The sequence below is a fragment of the Athene cunicularia genome (genome assembly GCF_003259725.1).
Source record: "Athene cunicularia isolate RWA chromosome Z unlocalized genomic scaffold, athCun1 chrZ_part3, whole genome shotgun sequence".
NCBI lineage: Eukaryota > Metazoa > Chordata > Aves > Strigiformes > Strigidae > Athene > Athene cunicularia.
Window position 1 is genome coordinate 10,922,617 of NW_020799144.1, and position 15,366 is coordinate 10,937,982.

The following is a 15,366-nucleotide window of genomic DNA, read 5'->3' on the forward strand; positions in this document are numbered from 1 at the left end:
CAGGTCAGAATGTAAACACTGGTCTTGACTCCTATCGTAAGTTTTATGATCCATTCACAAAGAATAATAAATGATGAGTAAAAATGAAAATGTTGCTATGTATGTGTCTTACAGACTGCGCTGTGTTTAAAAGTATCTAAACAGAAGTTGTTATAGATTAAACCAGCCTCTTGATTCTAATTGAGACATGCTGATTGATAATTTTTTCTTCGTCATATATTAATGTCTTGTACATGATCAGATTTCATGTTCATTGCTCAGTAAATGTTGTAATAAATATTAATGTATTGCTGCTCTCAAAGTACTTATTGAGATCTTTAAATTTCTTTAAATATATTCTCAGAACCTCTTAGAGTAACCAAAATTACCTGTACATTTTCCACAGCAAAATTATCCTGTGATGTTGATTGAAATTGTGCCAGAGCATCTGCCATAAAAACGTTAATGTCATGTCTGACTGAGACACATGCACCTTCTATGTTCATCATTTCTGAATCCATTATAAAGACCTTAATGGCAGCTGTATATAAAGACATGCCATAATGACATCTTAAATGCTGTCTTTAAATTCACAGCATGAAAAGCCTTTTAGAAAGTGTATGAAAAAAGCAGGTAGCTAACAGCAATTTGTAGATAGTATTCATGGTATGTCTTTTATTTAGTGGAGGTTTTGTATTAATTTAAATAGAAATAAAGGGGTCCAGAAAGCTAATGGTGTAAATAGAACTTTGTTCCTAGCGAAAGACATTTGAGACCTCAGCTCAGCTTGCTTTTTTTCACAGCAAACATTAGAAAGTGCATGTCAGAATTTGGAAGTGTATCAACTGGTTATACAAAATAAAAAAATACAGAGTAGAAATATAAGATCTAAAGCATATTACATTTTGAAAAACTGCATATACATACAAACCACACAATATAAATATTTTTAAAATGCCTTCTGTATCAAGGTTATTGGAAGAGGGCACAAGCTTCTCATGAAACAATCTTTCAGAAGAAGGGGGTTTGGACTTTGTTATAATTCTGTCAAGGACCTTGTATAGTCATTATCTGAACAATGCCCTTCTTTTATCAGTCACCACAGTACACTCAGTTTCTCTTAAATTTTGCTAAAGGCAGAAAGATACAAGGGAATTAGGTGGAAAAGAAGGCATTACTAACTCTTACGGGCTTCACCCAGAATTCTTGGTAACCGTCATTGAAGCCCAGAGGATGCTGGAGCAAAGCAGGGACTTTTCTGAGGATGTCTCCTAGAGTCACGTCTAATTTCTCAGTTTTTCATATCAGTATTCAAGACAGACATTGAATACTTTGGGTAGTAGTTTACTCTTTAAATGGTTTACTTGAAATAAAAATGTAAAAAAACCCACCAAAAACCAAACACCAAAAGAAAACAGAACCCCCACAGTTTTGATCCATGAGTGTCTAAATTTATTTTCTTACTTACATAGTCTATAATATTGACATGACCTTTGATCATGTCAGTAGTACTGTTTCATTGTACTAATTGGACTTTATTCTTTCAACTGTTTTCTATCAATATCAAAACACTATAATAACACTTCATAAACTTGCACGTGCTGAAGTATCATACTGGCCATCAGAGTGTCTCCCTGGGCTGTTAGAGCCCAAGCTCATTTGAGACTGAGCCTTGCTTGACAGAGCTGCCCCTTTCCTCATACTTACCCACCCCACGACTCACAGTCTCCTCCACAGAGGATTATCCCCTGTGGCCTCTGCACCCTCCAGAGTCCCTAGCACGTGCACTTAATTGGTGACTGAAGGAATAATAATGCCTCTTAGAGCTGCTCTTATGTTTACAGAGGTGCCTCTATCCTTTGGACCTGGCTTGTGTGATCCTTTTCATTCCTCAGTGTCAAGATATTTTATGAAGTCAAGTAAACATTACTCATGGTTTACACACAAGGAACAAAAGCATAGATATTCATCAAGGTCAGTGGTAGGATCAGGAACAGATCCTGTATCCCCCTGAATGCAGTGCAAGAACCTGTGTGTTAAATAACTCTGATCCTTAAAAAATTATTTGTAGTATGGGATGCCAGAAGATTGTGAGGTTGAAGAAAAAGTTCTTAGACTTCTGCTTATAGATTCCAGAAGATTTTATCCATGCTTAGGTACCTCAGTCTGTCGTGAATATTGGCAAGAAACAAATATTCCTGAGGAGCAGGATGAAATTAAGTCATTTGACATGAACTAGAAAACAGCCACTAGTAACAGTGAGTTTTAGTTACAACACCATAGTCAGAATTGAAATTGGGGAACTGGAGGTAAAAAGCACGTTAGCAACTTTCTGAGTAAGCAGCCACCCTCGACAATGCTGTTGTTAGTGACACCCCAGTGCTATTGTTAGTGATGCAGCTCCACTGTATAAACTGCAGGAAATGCTCCCTCCTTTTTACTCATTTAATGCTTTCTCAACATTTTTCATTTGATGATGACATTTTGAATGATTAGGCTCTATTTAATCATTAATTACATAGATTCACATGTAAGGACAGTTTTAATGTAGCTGGTTTGTGTTCCAGGGTTAAAATTGCATATCTTTATGAAGGGACATAGTGCTTGTGTCACTTTTAAATTATTTTAAAGCTTGAAATCTTTTTGTTTCTTAAAGAAAACAGATGAACACATATTTATGTGACTATATAAACAGTATAAGTAGCAAAATAGCTTCTGATTGAATGTAGTATTTGTTTAAACATTATTTTTTTTTCCTTACTAATATAGAGTGAAATACGGACAAGAAAAGCTCTTGTTTAAATAGTTTTTTATTAGGTTTTTCCACCTGAAGTGTTTGCTTGACCTAAAGTAGAAATATCTATATCCCAAAAATTGAATTTATAATATAATTGAAAAAATCTTAGGGCAGCTTAGAAGATACCACACAATAAAGTTATTGGTGGACATTAGTAATTTATCCACCATAAAATGCCGTCATTATGAAGACACACATTTTCCAGAGTTATTGCAGCCTGTGGCTTCCCTTGAGTTGTATTGATTTCCTCAAAAATAGTTTAATGGGGAAAGAAATCATTTTCATGGCATAAGCTCCAGCTATTTCAAAGCACTATGGTGCAACTTCAGGGCAGTGGGTAGGTTATGGCCTGACTGCAGCTCACACTTGTTTTTAAGACTACCTTCAGTACACCGAGGCAGAGCACTGCAGCCTCATGATCCCTGCAGGGCTCTCAGCGAATAAAATATGTGTGTGAAGATGATGTTCTTCTAAACCATCTAGCTTTTATGTGCACTTCCAGAAGACAGTCTATTGAAGCACAAGGGCAACCCAGCGCTTTACCCAAAGAAATAAAAAATAAATTTTAAAAGTTAAAAGGCTTTATTGTTTACAGATCTTTTCAGTCACTGTTACATATTTCACCATCTAAGAGAGAGTGATTTTGAGTGAAGAAGTTAGCACAGGAGTAGCTATAGTTCTTACAAATTCATGCCTGAGAGGTTTGAGAATTATTGTTAGTATTAATTCAGGAGCCCTGTTTCCAAGTGCTCATAAATACCTATGCTACTTTATCTTCACATTCTAAATAGAATTACGGGTGACCGTTTTACGTAAAGGTTAACAAAATAGTCTCTTACTGATTTGAAATTGGTAAATAGAGTAATTGCCATTATTCAAACTCTTCTTTAGGACTAGTTTTCCAATGTCAGGCTCCACACCCACACAGTCAGGGGTTAGGCATAATAAGTATTGTCTGACGTATGGGGTAGCCTTAGAGGTGGTAGCTGGCAGCCCACCGTTGTCAGTGCCAGGGCCTGGATCAGCTGGACAGGTTTAGCAATGTCAGCTGTAGACACCAGAAAAATTTCCTAGAACAAATGATGCCAGTTGGCATTCCAGGCATGAGGTATATGTTTTACATGCCTGGTGAGAAATTACTTTGGGCTCCACTACCTCACACTGAATTGAAAGATCACAGCCCAGAAGTTTTTTCCGAAGTTTTTCTTAGTTTCATGTTTTTAATTCTTCCATCTGTCTTTTTTGTTGTTTTGTTTACTTGACCTGCATGCTGTTTAATGTCTCCTGGGGACACTGTTCAGAAGCTTCCTACCTCCACCCTGGGTGGTACAGATGATCCAAATAAGACATCAAGGGAGTCCAGAGAATGACTCCAGCAAACAGTCACACCCGGGACAGTTAGGTCATCGAAACCTTTTCAGGCGACTTTTTTAATGCTCTTGCCTGAACTCGGATGTGCTGGTGTGCCAGACGACAGCAAATCCAACCATGGTACATAAAAATTAGTGTCATTGGGCAGCATTTATATAGACTTTCAGAAAGGTTTGAGGGTCAGAGATGTAAAAGGATTGCTAAAACTGCATGTAATAAACATGGACTTTTAGTGGATCACTGGAAAGCTGGAGCATGTTGTTGTTGAGCAGCCTAACTCATCACCAGCCAGCCTTTGGCTAGTCACAAACCACCACAGCATCTGAGTCGCCAAGCGTCACCGCTGCTTCTGCCAAACACCCATAAAAAATAAAGCAGGGAAAGCAACTTTAATTGTTAGTAGGTTTCAGATATCAAAGTTGTAATCTCTTATCTTTCAGTGCTTCATAATGGAGCCTCTACCTGACACACGCCGGGGAAGATTTGAGCACATTGTAAAACTTTCTGTTTGTGCTCTAAGGCAGGTACTAATTTTTAGAGGCTGCAGACACTACAAATATATAGTATGCAGCTGTATACTGTGAGGATTTTCAAGATTGTTGCATTACTGATAAATCATAACCTTTGACAATGTTTATAACCAGTGACTTCCTTAGAATTACAGTATTACTAATTTTTAGCCACATACATTATTATAGATAATTGAAAATTAGTACTTCATCTGATGAAGTACATATGGTTCACTGAAATATCCCATGTGAAAGTATTTTTAAAAGAGTGATTTCTATTACAAATCATGTTTTTGATAATTAAAATTAATGAGCTCCTTCAGAGTCACTGCAGATATTTGTAAAAATGATTTTTTTTCCCCTTTCTGATATTTTGATATATGAAAAGATACTTTTTTCATGCTTCCTGACCAAACTCATTATTTCTTTGTCAAATTTACTCTGGTTTTTTTTTTTGCCATCTAGTTTCAAGACTATATGTACTGGTAACAGATGAGCACCTGAGTTGTTTCCAGTAGATAAGCATTGAGAAGGAAACCATATGTCAACCAGATTTTTATTATAACTTGATGTTTCCCTGAAGGTTTGAAATAAGCTTTTTAGATTAAATAAAATAATTGTTTTTTAAAAGCTTTTGGAAAAGGGTGACATCAGGAAAAGAACAGTCTTTGCAAATACACAAGTCTACATGTTGACTTAGGACTCTTTGTCAGTGATAATACAGTCTAGCAGGGTGAAATGTAAACTTCCTTACCGAACTGGTTACAATTTATAAATTTTGTATATCTAGATCTAAACTTTTTGCTGGGATTATTTTAAAATGTGTCTTCATAAACACTTCAAATGGAGTTACTCTTTATAAAAATAAACGTTAATAACTAACTGACAGAGAATTTATAGAACTGCAGTCTGAACTGCCTTTAGGCCCCAGGGGATTATGGTACAGTAAACCCAAATTTATACAAAGAATGAAATATAAAGTAAAACAGAACAAAGGGAATTGAGAATAATTCTTACTGTTTTCCTAAAGTTAACATAGTGACATATTCCTATGACTTTCACTGAAGCATATGTGTGAACTGTAAATACTGATGTTTAATTTTGGATCTCTGAGTGATCTAAATGGATCTATTTCTTATGAAAAATGCCTGATTATGGCTAGAATGTGTCTGTACAGGATAACTTTAGCGTAGGTAGAAGTGGTGTTTCCTAAGCTGCCTGTCAAGAATGACTTAATCCTGCTTTGAAGGAATTGCCTACATCAGTGAGACACGTTCATTTCCATACCCATTCATTTAGGAGATCTCTTCTGAGAATGTCAAAGAGATGCTAATTATTATCAGCTATGGCTGATCCCTTAGGAATTAGGCTAAAATTGAGAAACCACACAATTACTGGAGTTATGCTATAGTCAAGGATTAAAGTGATGAGTTCTGCTCCACCTTTTTTTTTCTTTTTCTTTAGTGGCTTACAGAGCAGCTGTCACAGGCAGTTCTGGTGCTCTTTAGGTGCTTATTTTGTGACCACTTTGTCCTCTTTCAGTCTAGTTTATCTTATACCAATCCTGTGCAAGGGCAAAAGCAGGAGAGGCATTGTATGTGCAGCCTGACTTTTTCCCAAATAAACCATCCTAGAGAAAATGTCAAGATATTTGAGGAAGGGACTGACTTGAAGCTAAATCATCTGATTCATTAGAGACAGCAGAACTTGGAAGTTCAGTTGAGTAATTCTGTGGAGCCACACATTCTGCCTGGAGTTAAGCAGAATTCAACGAGGAAATTCTGTTCTGTGAGCAGGGCTGCTCTGGGAGGAATTTAGGGGATCTATGATAGCATTAATATCTGAAAATTTAAACAAGTTTTTGTAAGTCCTTACTACTCTGGTGAAAAAGGAATCAGGGTCAATTTTCATTCCGAACAGAAACTGAAATTGACAGACTTTTGTGCTGCTATTGATAAAATTTCCAGGATAGGAGATAATTTTAAATAGAGACCAGTCCTTTTTTTGAGGATAAATGCCTCTGTCCTATATAAATCTTTCCTGTTCTATTCTGATCCAAAAATAAATAAAGCTTTAAAAACAAAAAAAAAACCCAAAACAAACAAACAAAAAAAACCCCAACCAAAACTGCAAATCCTTTATTGTGATGAAAGCAAGTTTACAATGCTAAATACATTTTATTTGGTGGTACATGCCAGAAATGTGAGTGTTCCTTGAATCCGTTTTGACACTGATGATTGGTTTTTAAATTATCATGTTATGTCCTGATAATTCATTAACATAATTCTGATAGCAGTACAGTGTTTAAATACGTTTTCAGTTGCAGTGTTTCATTTTGTGGAGTGACTGGTTAACCTAGAATCAGTCCTGTGCATTATAAGTGGTAGGACTAATCCCCTGGGGTCTGTGGCTGTAGGGCTATATTTGCAAAGGACACGTCCCATTCTAATGTAACTCAGCATGCTGAGGAATACAAACATTGAGAGAGAAAAAAATATTTTATCAAGGGAAACAAATGATCAGTATTTAAGATAATAAAAAACACATGGTACACTTGTGGCTAGTTACCAATAGGACAGAAATACAAACAAATGATAACACTGATGTAATCTTTCAACTATAAATAGCAAGGTTTTCACCCATATTGCATTAACAGCAATAGATCATTTGCAAAATACTATTAGCGTACATGGTTTTAATCTGGACCTACGCAGGACAGTTTAACTAAGCAAGTGCAGCAGCCCTACCAAATGTTTTTGGTGACAGGAATGAATTAAATAGATGTGTTCAAGTTTAGGGATCCTTTGTTACATCTTAAATATATGCTAACAAGCTGAAAAGACGTGGTTATGTCTGAGACTATGTTTCCTATATGTAAAATCTCATCAACTAAGACTTGCAGTCTTTCTTGCAGTCCACCTTTCAGGAATTTGGACATTGAGAGTATGCTTTTGATCTCTGTGAAGTTAGGTCATTATAGGCAGTCAGATTGCTCCAATTTGGAATTCTTGTACTAATTTTCTGATTGCTTTGCTCCTTGTAAATTTTTTTTTTATTATTTTTTTTTATGGCAAAGCTAAGCTTTTAGTACTGGTTTTAGTTCTTACCGAGAATAGAGCTTGTGCTGACAGAAACTGGACTCTGTTGGGTCAGTGAATACAGCACTGTCATTAGCAATTAGACAAGGCAGAACTGTAGATATTTCATTACGGGTGATGCTATACAGAGAATGAAGGTGGGTGGGGTGTTTTTTCAGACTGAAAAGTAGATATGATAGATTGGAAGGTAATTATTTCCAAATAATTGACTTCTGTATATCAGAATAAAGTAAGGCAAAAGTCTATTTTAAAATATAACTGGACTGCCATTCTTTAACCAAGATACAGAAATTAATTTTAAAATGCCTGTAGTTTTCAAAGGTCATGACACTAAACAATGCCAGGATGCAGCCTCGATGCTGGCAGTTGAGCAAAGGTGTCTGCCCCCTTTCATTGCTAGCACGTTCCCTGAAATGGTTTTGCTCTATACTACCTCAAACAAGCAGTTCCCCAGGCAGAGTCTGGCCCACCAGAGACTGTTCCCAGCAGAGACCGTGTAAGAGGCAGTGCTGTTCTGCATGGATGCAAACCTCTTGAGAGTGGGTCCTGGCATTTTTCTGTATTAGAGTAAAGGCATCTTATGTTCCCAAGACCCCAAAATTATGGGTCAGTATTGATTTAATTTCATCCTGCCTCTACCAAATCAGTGAAAGCTATTTTTGATTTTCGGTTTAAATTATTTTCTGGAATATCCTTTCTAACTTGAATACTCCCTCTGCCCACCAAATAATATCACTTTTCAAAACAAACAACTGAAAAAATGCATCAAGTGTTTTTATTTAAAGTCTTTAATCTTCTTAGCACAACTATTATTTTAGTACTTGAACAATGATTGTTTTTCTTGCTCTCGTATGTCTTGTTTCTTGCAGTTATTCACCTGCAAAAGGTATGTTATGTATTGGGAACATTTCCTTTTCTTGATCAACATTTATTGTTTTAGGTGCTTTAATTAACTGGCTTTCATCAAACAATACTCTTCCCTTTATTCAAATTGGTACTGTTCTTCTCAAATGTGTAACAGTCATTCATCTTGTATTACATAATATCAAAGTAAGATATTTAATTTCATGAGAAGTCAAGGAACTTTTCTTCCATAAAATGGTGATGAAATTTAGACAGAAAAGATTTTCAGAATGGAAAACTAGGTTTGTGTTGAAGACTGTTCCTCATATTTCCCAATTATTTTGTGTCGAGCAATGAATAATATTTTGCTGCAGCTTTCTTTGGCTTTTAATCAAGTACTATAAATGAATTCATTAATGGGAATTGTTTTTGGGCAGCAGTAGTGAGTTTGTGTTTAAAGTCTTATGGTGATGCATCATACTTTGAGCTTCAAGTGTATGCCATGTTTTCATTAGCAGTTCTAACCTAAGAGGTAGTTTGACTTAAAAGAAAAAAAGAAAATAAAAAAACCAAGCCTATGGTGATTAACCATTATCTGTGAGCCACTCTACTAGTATTCATAAGATTGTCTTCTAGGCTTTCTGAATGAGAAGCCTTCTCTTTGGTATTATTAAAAGAAACATTCTTACAATAGAAATTGTCAGGTTGATTGCAGATATTTACTTGAATCACTTAGGTCAATATTTTTTATTCTGCTTGGTTTTAATAGGTTATAAAAGCAAAATTTGTTTTCATGGGAAAGATTAAATTGAGATGTTTAGTAGAAAACTGAGACCCTTTCCCAGCCTGAAGTTAGCACCAATGCAGTATGCTGCAAAGATGAACATTTTCTCTTCCATTTTCCTTACTCGAACACCAGCAGGACTCTTATAGAAGATAAAAAGGATTTGTGTCTAAACACTAAACAATGCTGAGTTTGAGGGCCGTGAGCACTGTTGCATATTACACAAGTAAAAGCACAGAGACATTATTTATTTAACAACAGCATTATGTAGGTTTTGTGTGTGTAACTAACCTCTGGATCTACTGTTTAGCAAAAGCAGAGTGTGGGAGGAGAACAGCAACAAGGAAGTTTAAGAGCTATGATAGTGAAATTATTTAAGTTTGTTTGGTTCTTGATAGTAAACTATTTTATGTGTATTAATTAAGAAAGGGCCGACTTTAGGAAGTGATGTTGGAATACATAAAATAATATTTAAATGTTAGATATGCTACCATCAGCATGGTGCCAGAAAATACTAACTAAAAATCACAAACATATTTTCAACATTTAGCACTGGAAAAGTATGCATAGCTAGTTAAAGTTTAGTGTGGAGAATTAGGCTGTAATTTAACCCTTTTCAGCATTTATTATAGGCAATGTACCTTGTCTATACTGGACTTTGAAACTTGTTAATTAGCTCATGCCTTGGAAATATGTCAGCTAATACCTGTTGTCAGCCTACAAAGAGCTGTAGGTGTGTGAAGTATTATAGTTCATGCTGGTAAAAGCTAAGAGGTTCTGATATTTAAGCATATGCTTCATTGTAAGCAGTAGTTGCCCTGTCCCTAGGGAGCCTCTCTTTACATGTTTAATTTAGCACTGTTCTTGGTCAGAAACACTTTTTTTTTTTTTTGAGAAACGGTGAAAAAATTACCTGTGGGTTCCGTATTATCTTCCTGTTTCATTTTCAGTAGACGTGGATAACAACTGTGAAAGGAATGAAGAAATAGGACCCATTATTTACTTTCTGTGAAGCCCTGTGGTATTGCATCTCAAATTATGGTGTCTTTCATCCATGTGAAGATTAAACCTTCTTAAAACACACAGAAAGTAATAATCAGGGAGGCTTCTATAATAGCATAAGCTTCAGTCACCACATTATTATTTAATATATTTCAGTTGAAATGTGTGCTGTTCTTTATATCATTATCTCGAAAATACAAAGTAATTAAAGACTTTATTTTTAAAGCAGGCATACCAAAAGCACGTTGCAGGATGTCGATAGCTGGAATAAAAACGTCTACATATCTTCTGAGTGCATTAATAGCAAGGGCAGGGAGGGTTTTAGCTTAAGGAGGGGTCCCGTTGTCTTGACATTTGAGCTTTGAGTAGATAATTGTCAAAGCAGAGAGGGAATTGTTTCTTACATGTAGATAATGAATCTTCTATGAATATACATGATAATATAAATGTGAATACAGGTGTGAAACTGTAGTTTATGCCGTAATGATGGAAATTAAAATTGTAGGTAAATTAACCTGGACAGAGCCTACTTTTCTTATCTTCAGTAGAGGAGTGAGTGGAAACCTAGACGGGTTATCCAGTTTTGGGCTGTGTGATGTTAGGAATTCTCCATTTTCTTTTCAAACTGCAGCTACTCTTTGTCACTTTGAGAGGCAGTGAGAGGTTTAGTCTGAACCAGAGCCACCTGTTTCCCAGGTCGAGCAGTAAGCTGCTGTTTATGCATGGATTTGTTCCAGGTGGATGATTTCTTGCCTCGCTGAACAGACATCAGGCTGTCCATCAGTCTTTCTGCCCATTGTCTTCAGGGAGTCTCCAGCAGAAGCTGTAAAGATTTATTGCCTGGAGGCCTGTGGTAGCAGAATCACTAGTACATTACAAAATACAGTGCTTGATCACAGCAATAAGCTTCTCTCAAGGGTTTATCCTAATGAATATTGAAACTTATTTAATTCTTTTTTGTTCTGGGTGTGTATTGCGGTTCATACTGAAGACCAAGAGTCTGAACAAAGCCATGCAGTAAACAGAACGCTCAGGCTCCTTTCCCTGAGCCCCATGCACATCTTACTCAATTATTCTGTAGGTGACAAAGACTAACTTCAGGTAGGTGAAACTGGGTTCTATAGGCTACCTCTCTAGTTACAGTAGAGTCTACATGGAGGAGTGAGAAGACCATCAGTATGTTTCTGGTTTATAACTGCCCATCTTTCTCTCCACTGACTACAAAAAGATGTTGAGGGAAGCTTATCTTTCAAGTTCAAATTTGGTCTTTTGAATTTTCCTTTATGTCATCTGTTTTGACACCAGCTCCTGTCAAGTCTGAGCCCACCATAGTAGTATAGAGATTTTAGTAAACGAGAAATATTTTAAGAATTGTCTTGTAATACTTCATAATCAAGTTCTTTTCAACTTTAGTCTTCTTCATTTTGGCAGCACCAGAACGGAAGGATTCCTTTCTGGGTAGCCCAGATGTCATTGATACTGCTCCAAGAAGAAAGCGAAGACAAAGGACTGCAAAGCCTGCTGGGACAGGAGCTAAGATGGCTACTTATGAGACAGAACTGCCAGCCAAGGAAAAGTAAGCAGTTTTCCAATTTATTGAAATGTTTTTATATCTATGGATGTCAGAGGGTTTGTGGTTTGGGGTTTTTTTGTGTTTTCTTGTATAGTTTCATATTTCAGACTGAGCAGTGTTGTGCTGCATTCTGTATAGTCATTTACAGTAATTTTACCCAACTCTGAATAAATGTGAATGATTAAATTGTCAGGTCCAGTGACATTGATTTTAATACACCTCTAAAGTGAGAATTGTAAAATTATTTTCATTAACTGACTTGGATAACTTCAAGCAAATAGATTGTACTGAAACAACGTTCTGTAGCTTACCATATAACTGCTGACAAAGAAGGATGCATTTATAGCAAGTGTCAAGCTGAGATGGACAGCTTCAGCTGTGTCACAGAAAGTAGTAGCATTATGAGTGTCTTTTTTCACAGTGAGGGTGTTCAAACACAGGAACAGGTTGCCCAGAGAGGTTGTGGAGTCTCCATCTGTGAAAATATTCAAAATGCAACAGGTCATGGTCCAGGACAACCTGCTCTGGTTGAGGAGGGAGGTTGGGCTAGGCAATCTCCACAGGTCTCTTCCAACCTCACCATCCTGTGATTCTGTCCTTGTAATTTCAGTGGAAATTAATTCACAATAACATTTTTAATAGACCAGAATATATTTATTTTAAAAATAAGATCAACGGTGATAAAAAAGAATTCACTCTTAAACACAAGGGGGGATCAGCATTTATAAGACACTAAGCATCTTTTTCTTCTTATGTCAATCTTGATTTTTGGTAATATTTTCACATGATCTGGGAGGTGCTTAGTTGTGCACAGATTTACCTCAGAGATGCAATAGGATTGGTGGTATTTTCTTCAAAATCTAATCTTTTTTTTAAGATCTGTTGTAAGGTAGATTTGAAAATACTTATTTTCCCTTTTAATCTGTAGTAGCCAATGGATAATCTGATTAAAGAGAGATGGACACAAGCAGACTGCAGAGATGTTTCCCATGATTAGCAAAGATTTCTGCTTAAGGCAGTTAAGAGAATTATCTTATTTTAACATAGAAGGTTGTGGCTTGGTGCCAGCTAGGAATGTTTAAACTTCCAATCCTGTTTAATTAGTTTAAAAAGTTTGGGGTTTTTTTAGAAGACTCTTCAAAAATGCCAAATACTGCTCTTATGTCTTTTTAGAGTCTAATATATTATGATGAACAATGCCATTTTCCCAACTGTATGTAGTCAGTTTGATTTTGAGAGTCTGACTGCATTTGCCCGCAATACAATTTCACTCTTTTTAGTATTGATTGTGGAAGGAAGACCTATGGAGATAAATGATTGCAAAGGAGAATATAGAGTCCTTAGGCTGAGTAATCCTCAGCATTTGAATATCTGAGTCCTGTGTGCAGGGGAAGGTCTTAAAGGATATTGATATTTTTCTTTTAATTCCTTTTAAGTAAGGCAAATTTTAGAAAAAAGCAGAGCAACAGTATTTTTTCCATACTGTACAAAGTGTTTCTAACATGGTTATAGATTCAGGTCAGAGTTGAATCTGAAGAGTGGCCCTTCTTCTTGGCTATAACATAATTAGTAATATTTTAAGGCTTACCATAGGGAACGTCCATTCTGTCTATTTATCTTTTTTCATTGAGTATGTATGAACTGTGTTGTAAACAACAGCTTTGCACTACAGGTCACATCATTGCTTGGTGTGTGACATGCCTTCCAGTACTGTGAAGATGCACCTGACGATGCAAGATCATGTTTCTCTATGATCCCATGCTGATCTCAGAAATCAAATGTGATATTTCTCATTACTGGAATATGTTTTTAATCCTTTCTTTAGTTAAAAATACAGTGGCAGTGCTAATCTATTCTTTGTTTAGATAAGATTATATTCAATCTCCCCATTTACCTGGAAAATTACAAAAGTCAAACTGTAATAATTTCTATTTTTCTGATTATTTTTTCTGTGTCCCTGCTTAGTTCTACAGTTTTGAACTTCATTTTAAGTCTTTTGCCAGCTGCTAATCAAGCTTTCAGTCAATTTGCTTGGCTAATTTCACATCTCTTAAGCCTGTCAGAAGTAAGGAGATGTAGAATTAGTATCATAATCCAGTTCGCAAATATAGGTGTTTCTTTTTATGAAGCCTTTTCAGTAATTTGCACTGACAGAAGGCTAGATCCTACACGGTGTGAAAGACTTTATCTTAAGCTGATGGTACATTGGGGTCCTGCCCAAAATGTTTTCTAGTATTGTGTCACTTAGCAAAAAATTACTAATCCAAGCAAACCACCTGTCTGCTGGGGCGGTGGGGAGGAAGTTAACCTCTAAATTCCTTCACCTTTGGAAATGCTCCATCACAAATATGGAAGATGTACAACCCTTGAAAGCATGTCATGCTTTTCTGTTTGGCAGGAGGATCAAATGACAGATTGTGATCACATTTGCAAATGCACAAATTAATCCTTATTTCTGAGCTCTCCTGCACAAACCTGCAGAAAGATTTGATTCTTTATTCGTAATGCAAATACTTTAAGGTGCTGTCACATAAAATTGTATCTCACAGTTCTTTCTAAATCTTATTTCGAATTATTTTCCGTTTGCAAGTTTTGCTAACATCATCAGTGCTTGTTACATGTTTGCCAGGCAATGAAAGGGCAGCTACAAACCAAACATCAAGAGCATAATGCTGTCTTTATATTGTTGCATTGTAAGTGATTGATACAAGATCCTAGATCAGAAGAAAATATACCTCTTTACTGAAGGAGAGCATCCAAGTTTTTCTTTCCTTTCCTTTCCTTTCCTTTCCTTTCCTTTCCTTTCCTTTCCTTTCCTTTCCTTTCCTTTCCTTTCCTTTCCTTTCCTTTCCTTTCCTTTCCTTTCCTTTCCTTTCCTTTCCTTTCCTTTCCTTTCCTTTCCTTTCCTTTCCTTTCCTTTCCTTTCCTTTCCTTTCCTTTCCTTTCCTTTCCTTTCCTTTCCTTTCCTTTCCTTTCCTTTCCTTTCCTTTCCTTTCCTTTCCTTTCCTTTCCTTTCCTTTCCTTTCCTTTCCTTTCCTTTCCTTTCCTTTCCTTTCCTTTCCTTTCCTTTCCTTTCCTTTCCTTTCCTTTCCTTTCCTTTCCTTTCCTTTCCTTTCCTTTCCTTTCCTTTCCTTTCCTTTCCTTTCCTTTCCTTTCCTTTCCTTTCCTTTCCTTTCCTTTCCTTTCCTTTCCTTTCCTTTCCTTTCCTTTCCTTTCCTTTCCTTTCCTTTCCTTTCCTTTCCTTTCCTTTCCTTTCCTTTCCTTTCCTTTCCTTTCCTTTCCTTTCCTTTCCTTTCCTTTCCTTTCCTTTCCTTTCCTTTCCTTTCCTTTCCTTTCCTTTCCTTTCCTTTCCTTTCCTTTCCTTTCCTTTCCTTTCCTTTCCTTTCCTTTCCTTTCCTTTCCTTTCCTTT

The 15,366-nt window shown here is 36.3% G+C and overlaps 1 protein-coding gene across 1 annotated transcript in view; it reads left to right on the forward strand.

Moving 5' to 3' along the window:
• The window catches only part of XRCC4 (X-ray repair cross complementing 4), a 187,350-nt gene that overhangs the window by 110,629 nt on the left and 61,355 nt on the right, over positions 1-15,366 (forward strand). The window contains 1 exon segment of the mRNA XM_026866720.1: positions 11,815-11,959. Within this exon segment, the coding sequence (XP_026722521.1) occupies positions 11,815-11,959 (145 nt within the window).